The sequence below is a fragment of the Aotus nancymaae genome, unplaced genomic scaffold, assembly GCF_030222135.1.
Source record: "Aotus nancymaae isolate 86718 unplaced genomic scaffold, 86718_ANA_hifiasm-v0.15.2.pri h1tg000010l, whole genome shotgun sequence".
Lineage (NCBI taxonomy): Eukaryota > Metazoa > Chordata > Mammalia > Primates > Aotidae > Aotus > Aotus nancymaae.
Genome location: NW_026988421.1, coordinates 63,757,439 through 63,771,113, shown reverse-complemented (window position 1 = coordinate 63,771,113; position 13,675 = coordinate 63,757,439). Strand labels below are relative to the sequence as shown.

Below are 13,675 nucleotides of genomic sequence, written 5' to 3'. Positions count from 1 at the left end.
GTTGGGGGGTCAGCACCCGGTCTGGATGGGCTCTGGGGGTGCATAGACCCCTGCTCATGCATGAGGCCCTGAGATCAGCTCTCTGAGGAGTCCATAGCCCAGGTCTCAGCTCTGACCCTGCCTGGCCCTGTCCCATTCAGGAGTCTTCATCCCGAGCTGTGATGAGGACGGCTACTACCGGAAGATGCAGTGTGACCAGAGCAGCGGTGACTGCTGGTGTGTGGACCAGCTGGGCCTGGAGCTGACCGGCACCCGCACGCATGGGAGCCCTGACTGCGGTACGGGCCGGGGGGCTCGGGTCTGCTGGGGGCTGGGGCCTGGGGGGCCCTTGTTGTAGGATACCAGGCTGGGGCGTGCCAGAAGCTCCCTCACCCCCTGTTGGCTTGTTCACCTCACAGATGACATCGTGGGTTTCTCAGGGGACTTTGGGAGCGGTGTCGGCTGGGAGGACGAGGAGGAGAAGGAGACGGAGGAAGCAGGCGAGGAGGCCGAGGAGGAGGAGGGCGAGGCAGGCGAGGCTGACGACGGGGGCTACATCTGGTAGATGCCCTCAGGAGGTGGCGGCCAGGGGGACTCGACAGCAGATCTCTGAGCAGCAGCAGGCAGCTTCAAGAATGGATCCGGAATTGCAGTCAAAAGGACCTTGCTCCACCGGGAGGACCGGGAGTGCGAGTGTGCATGGCATGCGTATGGCACAGATGGCTGGGATGGTGACAGTGTGAGTGTGTGTGTGTGCGCACGCGCGCGTGTGTGTGTGGCATGCGCTGACAAATGTGTCCTTGATCCACATTGCTCCTGGCAGAGTGAGTCACCCAAAGGCCCCTTCGGCCTCCTTGTAGCTGTTTTCTTTCCATTTGTTGTTGGGTTTAAAATACATTCACACACAAATACAAATTGACAGGTCAAAATCCATGAAATGAGATGCCCCCAGCCACGTCCCCCAGCCCAGCCCTGACCCCTTGGGTTCCTACCCTGTCTCCACCGGCCCCTGCCTGCCCTTCTCCCTCCCCATTCTGAGGTCACGCTCTGGCCTGCGAGCCTGTCCCCATTGCAAAGGGGAGGGAGGGCAGGGAGCTGTCTACCGACTCAGGTCCTCCAACACTGGGCCAATGTGTGTGACATCCCTGCCAGCCTCGGATGAGACGGGCTGGGATGCCCAGCCACAGCAAGCCATGTCCCGTTGCCAGATCCCCACGGTTAGGAGAGTAATGAAGGTGGCAGAAGAGGAGGAGGGCAGCAGCTAAGAGGTGGGGGGAAGGGAGCCTTGCCAAGCTGCCCCAGGTCTGTCCCAGGTAGTTCGGGTAGAGCGGGGTGAGGAGAGGGGGCCGGCTCGGCAGGAGGAGGCTGTGGCTGCAGAGCCTGGGGGAGCTTTTAAGAGTCTAGATGGGGCGGCTCTGAATCCCAGACCCTGGAATAGCCTGGCCCTTTTCTCTGGGTCTCATGGTGGACTCATGGCCTGGGCTGCTCTCTTGGGGACAGTGGGCGGTGGTTACATGGTTGACCTCTGCCTGGCTCCCGTGGGGTGCTTCCTGCCTCCATCCCCCTTGCTGGGGTCCTCTTGTCCACTTCAGGGTGCCTGAGGGCCAGGAGCAGCAGGTGAGGAGCCTGGGACTCGGGTAGGGGTGTGTGTGCCCACCACCTCCCAGACCCTTAACACTCCCCTCCTGCCCCGACCAACAGAGAGACCTGTCCCTGAGACAGACCCCAGAGAGAAGCAGCCGTTGAAAGCTGCAGCCTTTCCGCACTCTGAGACCGTGGTCTTCCTCCTGCTAGAGGAGAGCCACCACTGGCCATGTCCAGTCCCCCTCCGCTCCGCCCTGGGGTTTCCTTCTAGCAGCTCTGAGGATCCCTAGGGCTTCCCCAAGCTCTGTTTCAAAGCCTGCAGAGTGCAAAAGTTGTGAGAAGCCAGAGGGGACGGGACAGGGGCAGCCGGGCTCTGAGGCCACACCGCACTGTCACGTCCTGAGCAGGGCGAGCTCACTTCGCCAGATGAGAAGAGATCCTGTGCATTTCGTTCGTTTGTTTGCTGTTTTCTCCCACCCATCCAGTTCTCCCCATCAAAGCAAATTCCTCAACACCTTTGGTGGAGCATCTCTGCCCAGACTTGGGCCTGTGATGCCCTTCAGTGCGTGGTGAGTGCAGTGTGCGTGTGTGTGTCTGTGTGTGAACCTAGGGGCCATCCTGGTGGCCCCGGAGTGTGAGGAGGGGCCCCCTGAGTGCTGGGTGGGCGGCGGGTGTGAGTCCATGCGTGAGGCTCTCTGGGTGAGGCTCCCAAACTGGCTGTCCCCAGCCTCCCAGCATCTGCGACCATCTGTTGGACTTTACAAAAGAGCCTCTCCCTGTCCACCCCTCACTGTTGATTCAAGATAGAATCAACATCTTCCGAGTCCTTCTTGGGGGAAACGGCAGAGCTCCACTTAGCCCCATAAACCGCTTCCCATTCTGCAGCCCAGTTCTGATTGTTGAGGTGTTCCAGATCCCCCCAGTCCCTTCTTCTGTCCTCTCTCTGCCCTCCACCTCCTCCTCTAGCCCCTGCTCAGTTCAGGGAAATGCTGTCCTCGTCAGCGCTCTGCTCTCTGAGGCAGCTGCGCCTCCCACTCGGAGCTACTTGAAACTTCTGCTCTTGCTAGGATTGGAGTCCATCTCTTCCCTCTGCCCCAGCTGGAGTTCTGGAACTTTCCTCCTGTGGGGGGAGCTGTTAAGGATGCTGGAGGGCCTGGGGAGGGAAGGGGTGCAGAGGAAGTGTGTCCCCTCTCCTCTTGCTGTCACCCTCCGCTCGTGGGGTGCATACCTCTCTCTGTGTCTCTGGGTCTCCTGGCTGTGCACGTTTGTGTGTCCTTGTAAATACATTTTAGGAAGAAAGCAAAAGGCATTGAAGTAGCCTGTGGCAGGATTGCAGGGGTTCAGCCTTGCCTGCCTCTGAAGCCTCCGCATTACTTTTCACGCCACTGAGACTGGGTCCCCCAAAGGTAGACAAAACAGCAGTTCCCAGTGGGGCTGAAGGTCGGCCTCAAAGTGGCTTCTTGTGAGACAAGGTTAAGGTTTCCTCGTGAGCAAGGTTGCAGATCGGTCCTTCCTCAGCTCCTCGATTTGTGCCCTTGACCCAGGGGCCTGCCACCCAGCCCCTCCAGCGCCCTCTCCTTGAATGCCTGGCTCCTTCCTGCCCCTGCTCCCCTGGCTTAGGCAGGTAGGGGAATCAGGGCCGCGCTGGAACAAGCCCAACCATGCGTTCAGAGAACGGTTCTCTTGGTTCTGGAACTCCCCTTGGCTGCCCCAGGCCTCCTTGACCTGTGGGTGTTGGGGGAGGTGGAGATCTGAGATCGGGTGGTTTGGAGCAGAGAAAATAAATGTGCCTTGAGAGACCACTCAGAGAGGGTCCAAGGGTGATGGAGAAGGAAGCACGCCTGGGAGCTTGGGAAGGAGGGGCAGTGGGTGGGAGTGGGCAGGGCATCTCGACTGCCCCCCACCATTGTCCCGCACGTGGGGGACAGTCACACCCCTTCACTCCAGCCCACCTGGCTGCAGCGGCAGCCACCCACTCAGCCTTTCATGGGCTCCACCTGCTTCCAACTTCACCTCGGAGGGGGTGGCGTCTGTTAGCATCAACACAGAGACCCTCTGCTTCACCAAAGCCGGAGCCCCCAGCCCTTGGGGAGAAGGAATGGCTAAACTTTGATACCTGGGGTCATCGACAGGCTGTGGGCTGGTGGCAGTCCCAGGGGAGAGACACTGCGGGTGCAGAAGGAGACCCCGACATCCCAAGGACGTTCCCAGCAGAGCAAACTGCTTTCCAGCCTGAAGCCTGCTTAAACTGTGTGGTGTGCAATAACTGAGCTTAGAGTTAGGAATTGTATTCAAGTGCTTGGATTTCCGTCTGTAGATTTAAGTGCTGAAATTGTATCTCTCAGTAATTTTAGATGTCTTTTAAAAAATATCAAAAAACAAAGTGTTAGACTGTGTGTGTATTGATGGGCACTCAAGCGTCCCGTGAGTCACCCTGCCCTCCCTTTCCCCTGTGCCTCTGTCCTCTCACACCCCGCCCCACCTCCACCTGGGGCCCCTGCCTCGTGTCGTCTTTATCTGCCTATTACTCAGCCTAAGGAAACAAGTACACTCCACACATGCATAAAGAAAGCAAATGTTATTTTTAAGAAAATGGAAAATAAAAACTTTATAAACACCATCTGCTGGCAGTACTCTCATTATTCTTACCCTTGGCACTATTTTTCACAAAAACAGCATTTATGGCTGGGCGCGGTGGCTCACACCTGTAATCCCAGCACTTTGGGAGGCTGAGGCAGGACGATCGCTTGAGCCCAGGAGTTTGAGACTGGCCTAGGCAACATAGCAAGATCCTGTATGTATCAAAAAAAAAAAAAAATTATTTTTAAATTAGTCTGGGAAGGAGGGGCAGTGGGTGAGGCTAAGGATTGCTTGAGCCTAGGAGGTCGAGGCTGCAGTGAGCTATGGTCGTGCCATTGCACTTGAGCCTGGGCAACAGACGGAGACTGTATCTCTAAAAAAATAAAATTAAAATACAATACAGCACAATTCAGTGACATTTAGTACATTTGCAGTGTCATTCAGTCATCATCACAATGCAGCTCCAGAGCTTTTTCATCCAGAGTATGAGCTTTTCAAAGACTTCAGCCACCTCTTAGCAAATGGCTTGTGGGAAAGGTGAAACCAATTGAGATAACGCCGTCAGTGGAGTACATTTTGGGCTCTTACATGCTTGTCAGCATTATGATTCTAATTTTTAAAAATTATTTGAGACAGAGTCTCCCTCTGTCTCCCAGACTGAAGTCCAGTGGCACAATCTTGGCTCACTGTAACCTCCACCTCCCAAAGTGATTCTCCCGCCTCAGACTCCCTGTAGCTGGGTCTACAGGCGCCCACCACCATGGCTGGCTACGTCTTATATTTTTAGTAGAGATGGGGTTTTACCGTATTGGCCAGGCTGGTCTCAAACCCCTGACCTCAGGTGATCCTCCCACCTCAGCCTCACATACACACAGTGGTGTCATCTTGGGATCTCAGCTCACTGCAACCTCCGTCTCCCCACTTCAAGTGATTCTCCTGCCTCAGCCTCCTGAGTAGCTGGGATTACAGGCACATGCCACCATACCCAGCTAATTTTTGTATTTTTGGTAGAGATAGGGTTTTACTATGTTGGCCAGGCTTGTCTGCCCATCTCGGCCTCCGAAAGTGCTGGGATTACAGGCATGAGCAGCTGGCCAGTGTGGCAGAAGAATACCCATGTGTCTTACTTTTATTTCTGGGATTATCTGAGTTGGGGGACTGTCGTCATTATTCTGTGACTTCTCTCCCCTTAGGCTTTGCCCACCCCTCACTAGATGTGTCTTCCTTTTAACGGATCCTTTTGTGGTGTGAAGGGGATGGAATCTGGGCACCGGAGCTGTAAGCTCTAGCCCTGGAGCTTATGAACTGTGACCTTGGGCAAGTCATCTGATGGATGGATCGCCGGTGATAACCAGCCCCAGGGCTTTCCAAGCAGCGAAAGCAAGCCCCCGGTGCCAGCCTGTAGCCTCGGCAGGCTCTGCCTGTCTGGCTGGGGCAGCTCCTTAGGAAGGGGAGCTTTTCTGCCATTCATTGTGTCTCGCTGCCACCAGCAAGCTCAGACTTGGAGGCTCAGGAGTTTTCTGGAAGGTGGTGTGAGGAGCGACAGGATTTGCCAAGGGGCTGCTCCCAGCATGTGGGATGGAAGGGGTGGAGATGAGAACAGCAGATTTGGAGTGGCTGGGAGGTGCCTGCAGCCTCTGAGAGCAGCCTTCTGAATGACTGTCTTCAACTGGCAGGAAAATGTTGGCTTTCGTACCTGGCGGATTGGCACTTGCTCAGATGACAGGAAGCCAGGGGCCAGCCAGGGCCCCAGCTTCTGGAACAATCCTTCCTTTGTCACCATATCTTGTCAAGCTGGGTTCTCAGGGTCCCTTGGCCCAGCAGCAAACAGAGCATCACCGGGGACAGGCCCAGGTGCTAACCTGCAGTGCAGACAGGGCTGCGGCCATTTGGGAAGCCATCACTGGGGCCCAGCTGCTTGGGAACCCCTGCCCACCCGCTCCCTGCACGTGGTGCCATCCTCAACCGGGCCTCTCTGTGCACCCACTGCATCCTGGCACCTTGCTTTCCCTCAGCATTTAGCTTCCCGGGAATAGGGACCATGTATTGACTTCTCTCAGGTGAATTACTCGGACCTGGGAACAAATCTGAAAGAAGAAACCCAAACTACACCCAGAGTCCTACAGCGGCCTTTCCATCCCACCCGCCACCTTTGTGGAGAGCTCAGAGAGGGGGTGCGTTTGACTAGAATCAAACACAAATCCGAACTGTTTATATTTTGAGGGAAAGGAGAGGAAAAAATGAACATTTCTATGTTCCCCTTAATGCCCTATGTCCTTTGCATTATTATTTTATTATTATTTTGTTATTATTTTTGAGACAGAATCACCCAGGTTGGAGTGCAGTGGCATGATCTTGGCTCACTGCAACCTCCTCCTCCCGGCTTCGAGTTATTCAAGTGATTCTCCTGCCTCAGCCTCCCAAGTAGCTGGGACTACGGGCGCACGCCACCACACCTGGCTAATTTTTGTATTTTTAATAGAGATGGGGTTTCACCATATTGGCCAGGCTGGTCTTGAACTCCTGACCTTGTGTGCCTCAGCCTCCCAAAGTGCTGAGATTACAGGTGTGAGCCACTGCACCCAGCCTATTTTTTTTTTTTCCAGAGAAGGTTTCTCACTCCGTTGCCTAGACTGGAGTGCAGTGGTGAGATCATAGCTCACAGTAACCTTGGACTTCTGGGCACAAGTAATCCTCCCACCTCAGCCTCCCTAGTAGCTGGGACTACAGGTGTGTGCTACCATGCCCAGCTAATTGTTAAACTTTTTATAGAGATGGAGGTCCTGCTATGTTGCCCAGGCTGGTCTCAAACTCCTGGGCTCAGCCTCCCAAAGTGCTGGGATCACAAGCGTGAGCCAGTATGGGCCGTATCTGGGCTGCATTATGCTGTTGAATCCTCTCAGTAACTCCACGAGGCAGGGATCACCAGCCACTGAGCCCCATGTATGGATGAGAAGACTCCGTTTCCCAGGGCTGACCTTGGCACCGGCAGGGGTGTGCGGTGGAGCCTCGGTGTTGCTCCACGCCTGGCCGACAGCAAGGTCAGATGCCCAGGGTGTCAGCCACTCCTGGCGTGCCTCCCACACTGAGACAATGCCCACTGGGGAAACTCGTGTGTTTTCATAAACAAGCTATGGTTGAATGTGGGTGGGAGCGTGGGTACTGGGGAAGCACAGAAGGAGGAGGACACGGAGATTCTGCCAGGCCCTGCTTCTGAAGCTGGGTCGGCACCTCTCCATGGGTTTCCCCATCTGTAAGATGAGGGGATTGGGCTCAATTGCCCAGTGTTGTGATTCTGTGAAAACGTGCACAGGTTAAAAAAAAAAAAAGTGCGCAGATACGAGTCCAGAAAATGTTTTGTTAGGCTTTGGATTGTCTTGCTCTCTCTCTCTCTCTCACATTGCACATTTGGTGTGACTCTGCCACTGCTTCTCTGGAAGGGTGGGCAGCCTTGATGTACCCGCTGTGGGATGGGTCAGCCTCTAGAGAAGGCTGGGCTGACCCCGGAGGTTGAGCTGCTGCTCCCACTGCCCATCCTCTTTGGATTCCCGCCATGCCATGAGAGGGGTGGGTGGGTGTCTTGCAAGTCTCCTGGGAATATTTGCTTCCCTGGCCCTGCTAGGGAAGGCAGCCCCTCCTTGCAGCATCTCCTCTCAATCTCTTTAATTTAATTAATTATTTTTTGAGACAGAGTCTCGCTCTGTCACTCAGGCTGGAGTGCAGTGGCGCGATCTCAGCTCACTGCAACCCCCACCTCCCGGGCTCAAGCGATTCTCCTGCCTCAGCCTCCTGAGTAGCTGGGATTACAGGTGCATGCCACCATGCCCGACTAATTTTTTTTTTTTGTATTTTTAGTAGATAATAGGTTTCAATACATTGACCAGGCTGGTCTAGAATTCCTGACCTCAAGGGATCCACCTGTCTCAGCCTCCCAAACTGCTGGGATTATAGGTATGAGCCACTGCGCCCAGCCTCAATCTCCTTTATAGTCTACCTAAGGGGGAAAGAAAAGCAAAACTATTTTTTTCTTCTACTCTCACTCTGTCAACACGGAATACTTCCCCTCTGGTCACCAAAATGTGTGGGGATTTTTCTCTACACACCAAGTTGTTCTCCAGCGGATACCACCTGGGTGTCCTGCATTCAATTCAATCCTGACACTGCCTGGAGAGGGTGACACATCCTGCGGGTCGGGGCTCAGTCCCACCTGGCACAGTGGCGCACGTGGTTAATCACAGCTCTCTGGGAGGCCAAAGGGGGAGGATGACTTAAGGCCAGGAATTTGAGACCAGGCTGGGCAATATAGTAAGACCCAATCTCTACAAAAAGGCAAAACAATTAGCCAGATGAGGTGGCTTGCGCCTGTAGTCCCAGTTGCTCGGGAGGCTGAGGCAGGATGATTGCTTGAGCCTGGGAGGTCAAGGCTGCAGTGAGCCATGATTGCACTACAGTCTTGCTCTGTCACCCAAGCTGACCCATCTCAAAAAAAAAAGAAAAACAAGTTAACCCAGCTCAAACATCACTGCTTCCCTGACTTCTACAGGGAGAGGGAACGAGGCTGCCTCTGCTCCTTGATGGCCTCGCACAGGCCTCTACCCTGCCCTGGGCTAGATGTAGGATATATCTATAAGGATATGGAATTGGGTCGGATCTTTTTGACTCCCTGAAGCTCCTCCAGCCAAGTTCTTTAGGGCACAGATCATGTCTTACTACATCTGTATCCCTGCAGCCAGGGGCTGGTGGGTAACTAGGATATACATTGAAATGAATGCATGAATGAATGATCTTGACCCAATTCAGCCCTGACGTCATCCTTAGGCTACCTTCTCTACCTGCCATTTGAATATCATCCATGTCTAAAACATCTACCAGCCTGATCAATGTGATGAAGCCCTGTCTCTACCAAAAACATAAAAAAAATTAGCTGGGTGTGGTGGCACTTGCCTGTAATCCCAGCTACTCTGGAGAATCACTTGAACCCAGGAGTTGGAAGTTGCAGTAAACCAAGATAGCACCACTGCCCTCGAGCCTAGGTGACAGAGCAAGACCCCGTCTCAAATAAAATAAAATAAAATAATAAAATAAAATAAAACATCTACAAGCATTCCTAGTGCTGTTTCTCACCATTGGAGATTCATTTCTCTTCAGTTGCTTTAAACAATTTTATCTTTCCCTTTAGAATCTTTCTGTAATTTTGTTCCAAGCCAATGTATCCCAACTGATTCTTGTTGGAAATCAAAATGTCAACGCTTTACATGAATTTCCGAAATGTTATAGTTAGTTAAAAGAAACAAGTTTTTAGTCATTTTGATTTACAAAATTTGCACCAGTAAATTTGGTGGCTGCATCTAAGGCATTTTGGCATTTTAGCAAATTGGTCTACTTTCCGCCTCCTGAATGTCCGTCCTAGCTTGTTTCAAAGGGAGCCGTAATCCAAAGGAATGACTGAGGGTGGACATGTGTGTCCTTTGGAGAGAGTCTGATTTGTTATCTTCTCTACCCTATTCGTAATTGACTCGGATTCACATCCCTGTGCTTTGTCAACATCACCCTATCAGCACCAACCACCCACCAGAAAGTGCCCTGGAGTGACCTCTCTGAAGTGGAGAGAGGGCTGCTGCCGGGATGGGCACCGTCTCCCTTTGCGTTCACTGGCTGCTTGGTCAGCAGGGGCAGGGTTTTAGAAATAGAACTGTACCAGCCAAGACCGTTTGGTTGCAAGTGGCAGGCACCTACCTAACTCCGACTGGCCTAGACAGAGAAGGAATTTACTGGCTGTCATAGAAGGTGGGGATCCTGCAACAGGTCTCGGAATTGAAGGAAGAATTTGAGGAACCAGGTCTTCGCGGATGGCAACTGTGAGTCCAGCACCCCCAGGGCTCCTCCATGCTGACTGTCTTTGCTTTACTGGTTCTTTTCACCTGTTGGCTTCATTCTGTCTGACTCCTGATGGGCTGTCTCCATGTGGCAGGGAACAAGACTGCCCAGCTGAGAGAGAGCTGCTTGCACCCAGAATCTCTATATTAATCCCAGGGAAGGACACTGATTGGATCGGTTACTGTTGCCAGGTGGATGAAATGAAGAGATTGGCCAGGCCTGGGCCAATCAGGTGCCCATCCTTACTTCCAGGGCATGGGTCTATTATTGGAGTAAGGGACCCTGGAAAGACACAAAACCAATAGCCCTCTATACAAGAGGCAAGTAGAGTAGTTTAGCTTGAAGGAAAACCCACTGGGAGGTAAGTGTCAAATTCTTTACTTAGCATGCTTGGGGAAAGTGATTGTTTGTTTGTAAACAAACCCAGGATTGTTTAAAGATTTAGACCCTGCTGTTTCATTTCAACCTACTGACCCCACTCGGCCACACAGCTCCATCCAACTAAGCTCATTACTCACTGCTCAGTGAAGAAATATTCATGGAAGGAATGGATGAATGTTACTGTGCATGACCCACACGTTCCTCCTCTAGGCCTTTCACTGCTCTAACACCTGGAATATGCCTTGCACTCCCACCAGTTTCTGCTTGTCTTGGCAGAGCCATCCTTGAAGGCCCAGTTCAGGTGCCACTTCTTCCATGAAGCCCTCCCTGATCCCATAACCAGCGGGGTTTCTTTCTTTTTAAGATCTTGTTTCCACTCACTTTTTTCCAGTGTTTTCCAGGAACCCTTCTCCCCACTTTTTATAGACTCTAGCTTAATTTTGTGTTGTTTGTGTTGTGTACTGGTTTAGCAGAAAGAACTTCCCAATGATTAGTTCATCACCCAGTTGGGAGGTGTGAGCTCTGTTCCTTGAGGCTTTAGAGCAGAGGCCTGTGTGTGGGGTGTTGTAGAAGGGCGAGGATTTCCTCGGGATTCCCTGTTAGTTTTCTAGGGCTGTCATGAGAAATGCCCATACACTGGGTGGTTTAAAACAACACAAATTTATTCTCCTACAGTTCTGGGAGCCAAAAGTTCAAAATCAAGATGTCAATGGGGTTGGGTCCTTCTTGAAGTTCTTGGGGGAGGATCTGTGCCAGGTGTATCCCCAGCTTCTGGTGGTTGCCCGCCATCCCTGCATTCCTTGACCTGCAGATGCCTTTCTCCAGGCTGTCTCCATTTCCATATGGCCTTCTTCTCTGGGGCTCTCTATCTTCCTCCTCTTTCTTCTCTTCCTCATTCTCCTCTTCTTCATTCTCCTCCTCCCGCCCTCTTTCTTCTCCCCTCCTCCTCTCCCTCCTCCCCCTTCCCCTCCCCCTTTTCCTCCCTCCTCCTCTCCTCCTCCTTCTTTCTTCTTCTTCCTCTTCCTCTTCTTCTTTCTTCTCCTTCTCCTTCTTCTTCTTTTTTGAGACAGGTTCTCGCTCTGTGGCCCAGGCTGGCATACACCAGTGTGATCATAGCTGACTGTAACCTCAAACTCCTAGGCTTAAGTGATCCTATTGCTTCAGCCTCCTGAGCAGCTAGGACTACAGGTGTGAACCACCAAGTCTGGCTAATTTTTAAAAATTTCTGTAGAGATTGGATCTTGCTCTGCTGCCCAAGCTCATCTCAAACTCCTGGCCTCATGCAATCCTCCTTCCTCAGCCTCCTAAAGCATTGGGATTACAAATGTGAGCCACTGCACCAAGCTGGTATCCTCCCTCTTCCTATAGGGACATAAGTTGTTGGATTTGGGGTGCACCCCAAATCCAATATGATTTTTATCTTCAGATGCTTAACTAATTATACCCGCAAAGATCTGATTTCTAAATAAGGTCACATTCCAAGGTTTCTGGTGGACACAAATATTTGGGAGTTATTATTCCATCCACTACAGGGATTGCATGCTGGAAAAACTCAACATCAACCACAGAGGCCAGACGGATAACTGGAGAGTGCGGGTCTCCTCCCGTCATTGTCAGACCTGGCTTTCCAAAGAGCCAGAAATCTGGATTTGTACGTAAAATATCTAGATTTTTAAATGCTAGTAACATATTAAAAGCCTGCCTGGCCCCTATATTCATACTTTACAGATAGCGCATCTGTTGTTTGCATTCGGCCTGTGGAGCAAGCAGTTTGTGACCTCTAGTGGAAGCTCTAAAACTTGGCTTCTGTGAGCTCAGAAAAAGAGCACGGATCCTTCTGCCAGTAGCCACCAGAGGGCGGGCCAGTCTTGTGTTAGACGAGGCCTCTGGCAACCAGGCCTGGGAGGTGTCCAGGTTTTTCAAGTTAGGGAGTGGATGGGATAGGGGGTGGTCTGGGATTAAGCTAATGAACAAAATTCATTCTATTTAACACTTATTCTTCAATAATTGTCTCTCTCTCTCTTTTTTTGAGATGAAGTCACTCTGTTGCCCAGGCTGGAGTGCAGTGGTGTGATCCCCCCGCCTCCCAGTTCAAGCGATTCTCCTGCCTCAGTCTCCCTAGTAGCTAGGGCTACAGGCACCTACCACCACACTTAGCCAATTTTTTTTTTTTTTTTTTTTTTTGTATTTTTAGTAGAGATGGGGATTCACCACCTTGGCCAGGCTTGTCAGGCTGGTCTCGAACTCCTGACCTCAGGCGATCCACCCACCTCAGCTTCTGGCCCAATAATTGTCTCTTCATCTTTTATGCCTGGTACCCCTTATCCACTAAGGATACCTGCTTCCTTGGCAGATAAAACAAGTTCAAAAACAGCAAAAAAAATATTACAGGAAAAAAAAAAAAGGAACAGCCAACAATACCCATTTGGTGACTTTTCTTAATTATGAATCAATTAACTTAAGAAAATTGACACATGGCCGGGTGCGATGGCTCACGCCTGTAATCCCAGCACTTTGGGAGGCTGAGGCGGGCGGATCACTTGAGGTCAAGAGTTCGAGACCAGCCATGGCCAACATGGTAAAAACCCCATCTCTACTAAAAATACAAAAATTAGCCGGGTGTGGCAGTGTGCACCTGTAATCTCAGCTACTTGAAAGGCTGAAGCAGGAGAATCACATGAACTCGGGAGGCAGAGGCTGCAGTGAGCTGAGATCCCACCAGTGCACTCCAGCCTAGGTGACTTCCTCTTGTCTCAACAAACAAGCAATCTAACAAACACCAAGGTGACAGAGCGAGACTTCATCTCAACAAACAAACGAATACCCTTCATGTACACACCCCTAACTTCAACAATTAGCAACTCATGGCAGACCTTGGTCCCTCTACGTACTTTTTGTTTCTTTGCTGGAGTATTTTAAAGCAAATCCCAGGCATTGTATAATTTTACCCCAAAATACTTTAGACAGACACATCGTTTTATTTGCTCCTTTATTGTTGCTGTTGTTCTTTGTTTTCCACCAGAGAACTAACTCACAGCTAACAGACTCAAGGCTGATCAGCAGCCAGTGCGGGCCGATGACAGCACCTCTTGACTCACCTCAGCCTCAGCTGTCTTAGGGGTGGCGGCAAACAACTTTTCCACCATTTCCATCTGTAGGTCCACTTTTCTGTTTTCCACCTTTTGTAAAGTTTTAATGGAGATGTGGGTCTCACTATGTTGCCCAGGCTGATCTTGAACTTGTGGGCTTAAGCGATCCTCCTGCTTCAACCTCC

General features: G+C 51.6%; 1 protein-coding gene across 1 annotated transcript in view; it reads left to right on the top strand.

The window, feature by feature from the left end:
- Nucleotides 1–4,183, top strand: part of SPOCK2 (SPARC (osteonectin), cwcv and kazal like domains proteoglycan 2) — a 30,077-nt gene extending 25,894 nt beyond the window's left edge. Inside the window, exons 11-12 of the mRNA XM_064374265.1 lie at nucleotides 141–278; nucleotides 399–4,183. Coding sequence (XP_064230335.1) covers nucleotides 141–278; nucleotides 399–544 — 284 coding nt within the window. The 3' untranslated portion in view covers nucleotides 545–4,183. The remainder of the gene's footprint in view (nucleotides 1–140; nucleotides 279–398) is intronic.
- Nucleotides 4,184–13,675: the final 9,492 nt, after the last annotated feature.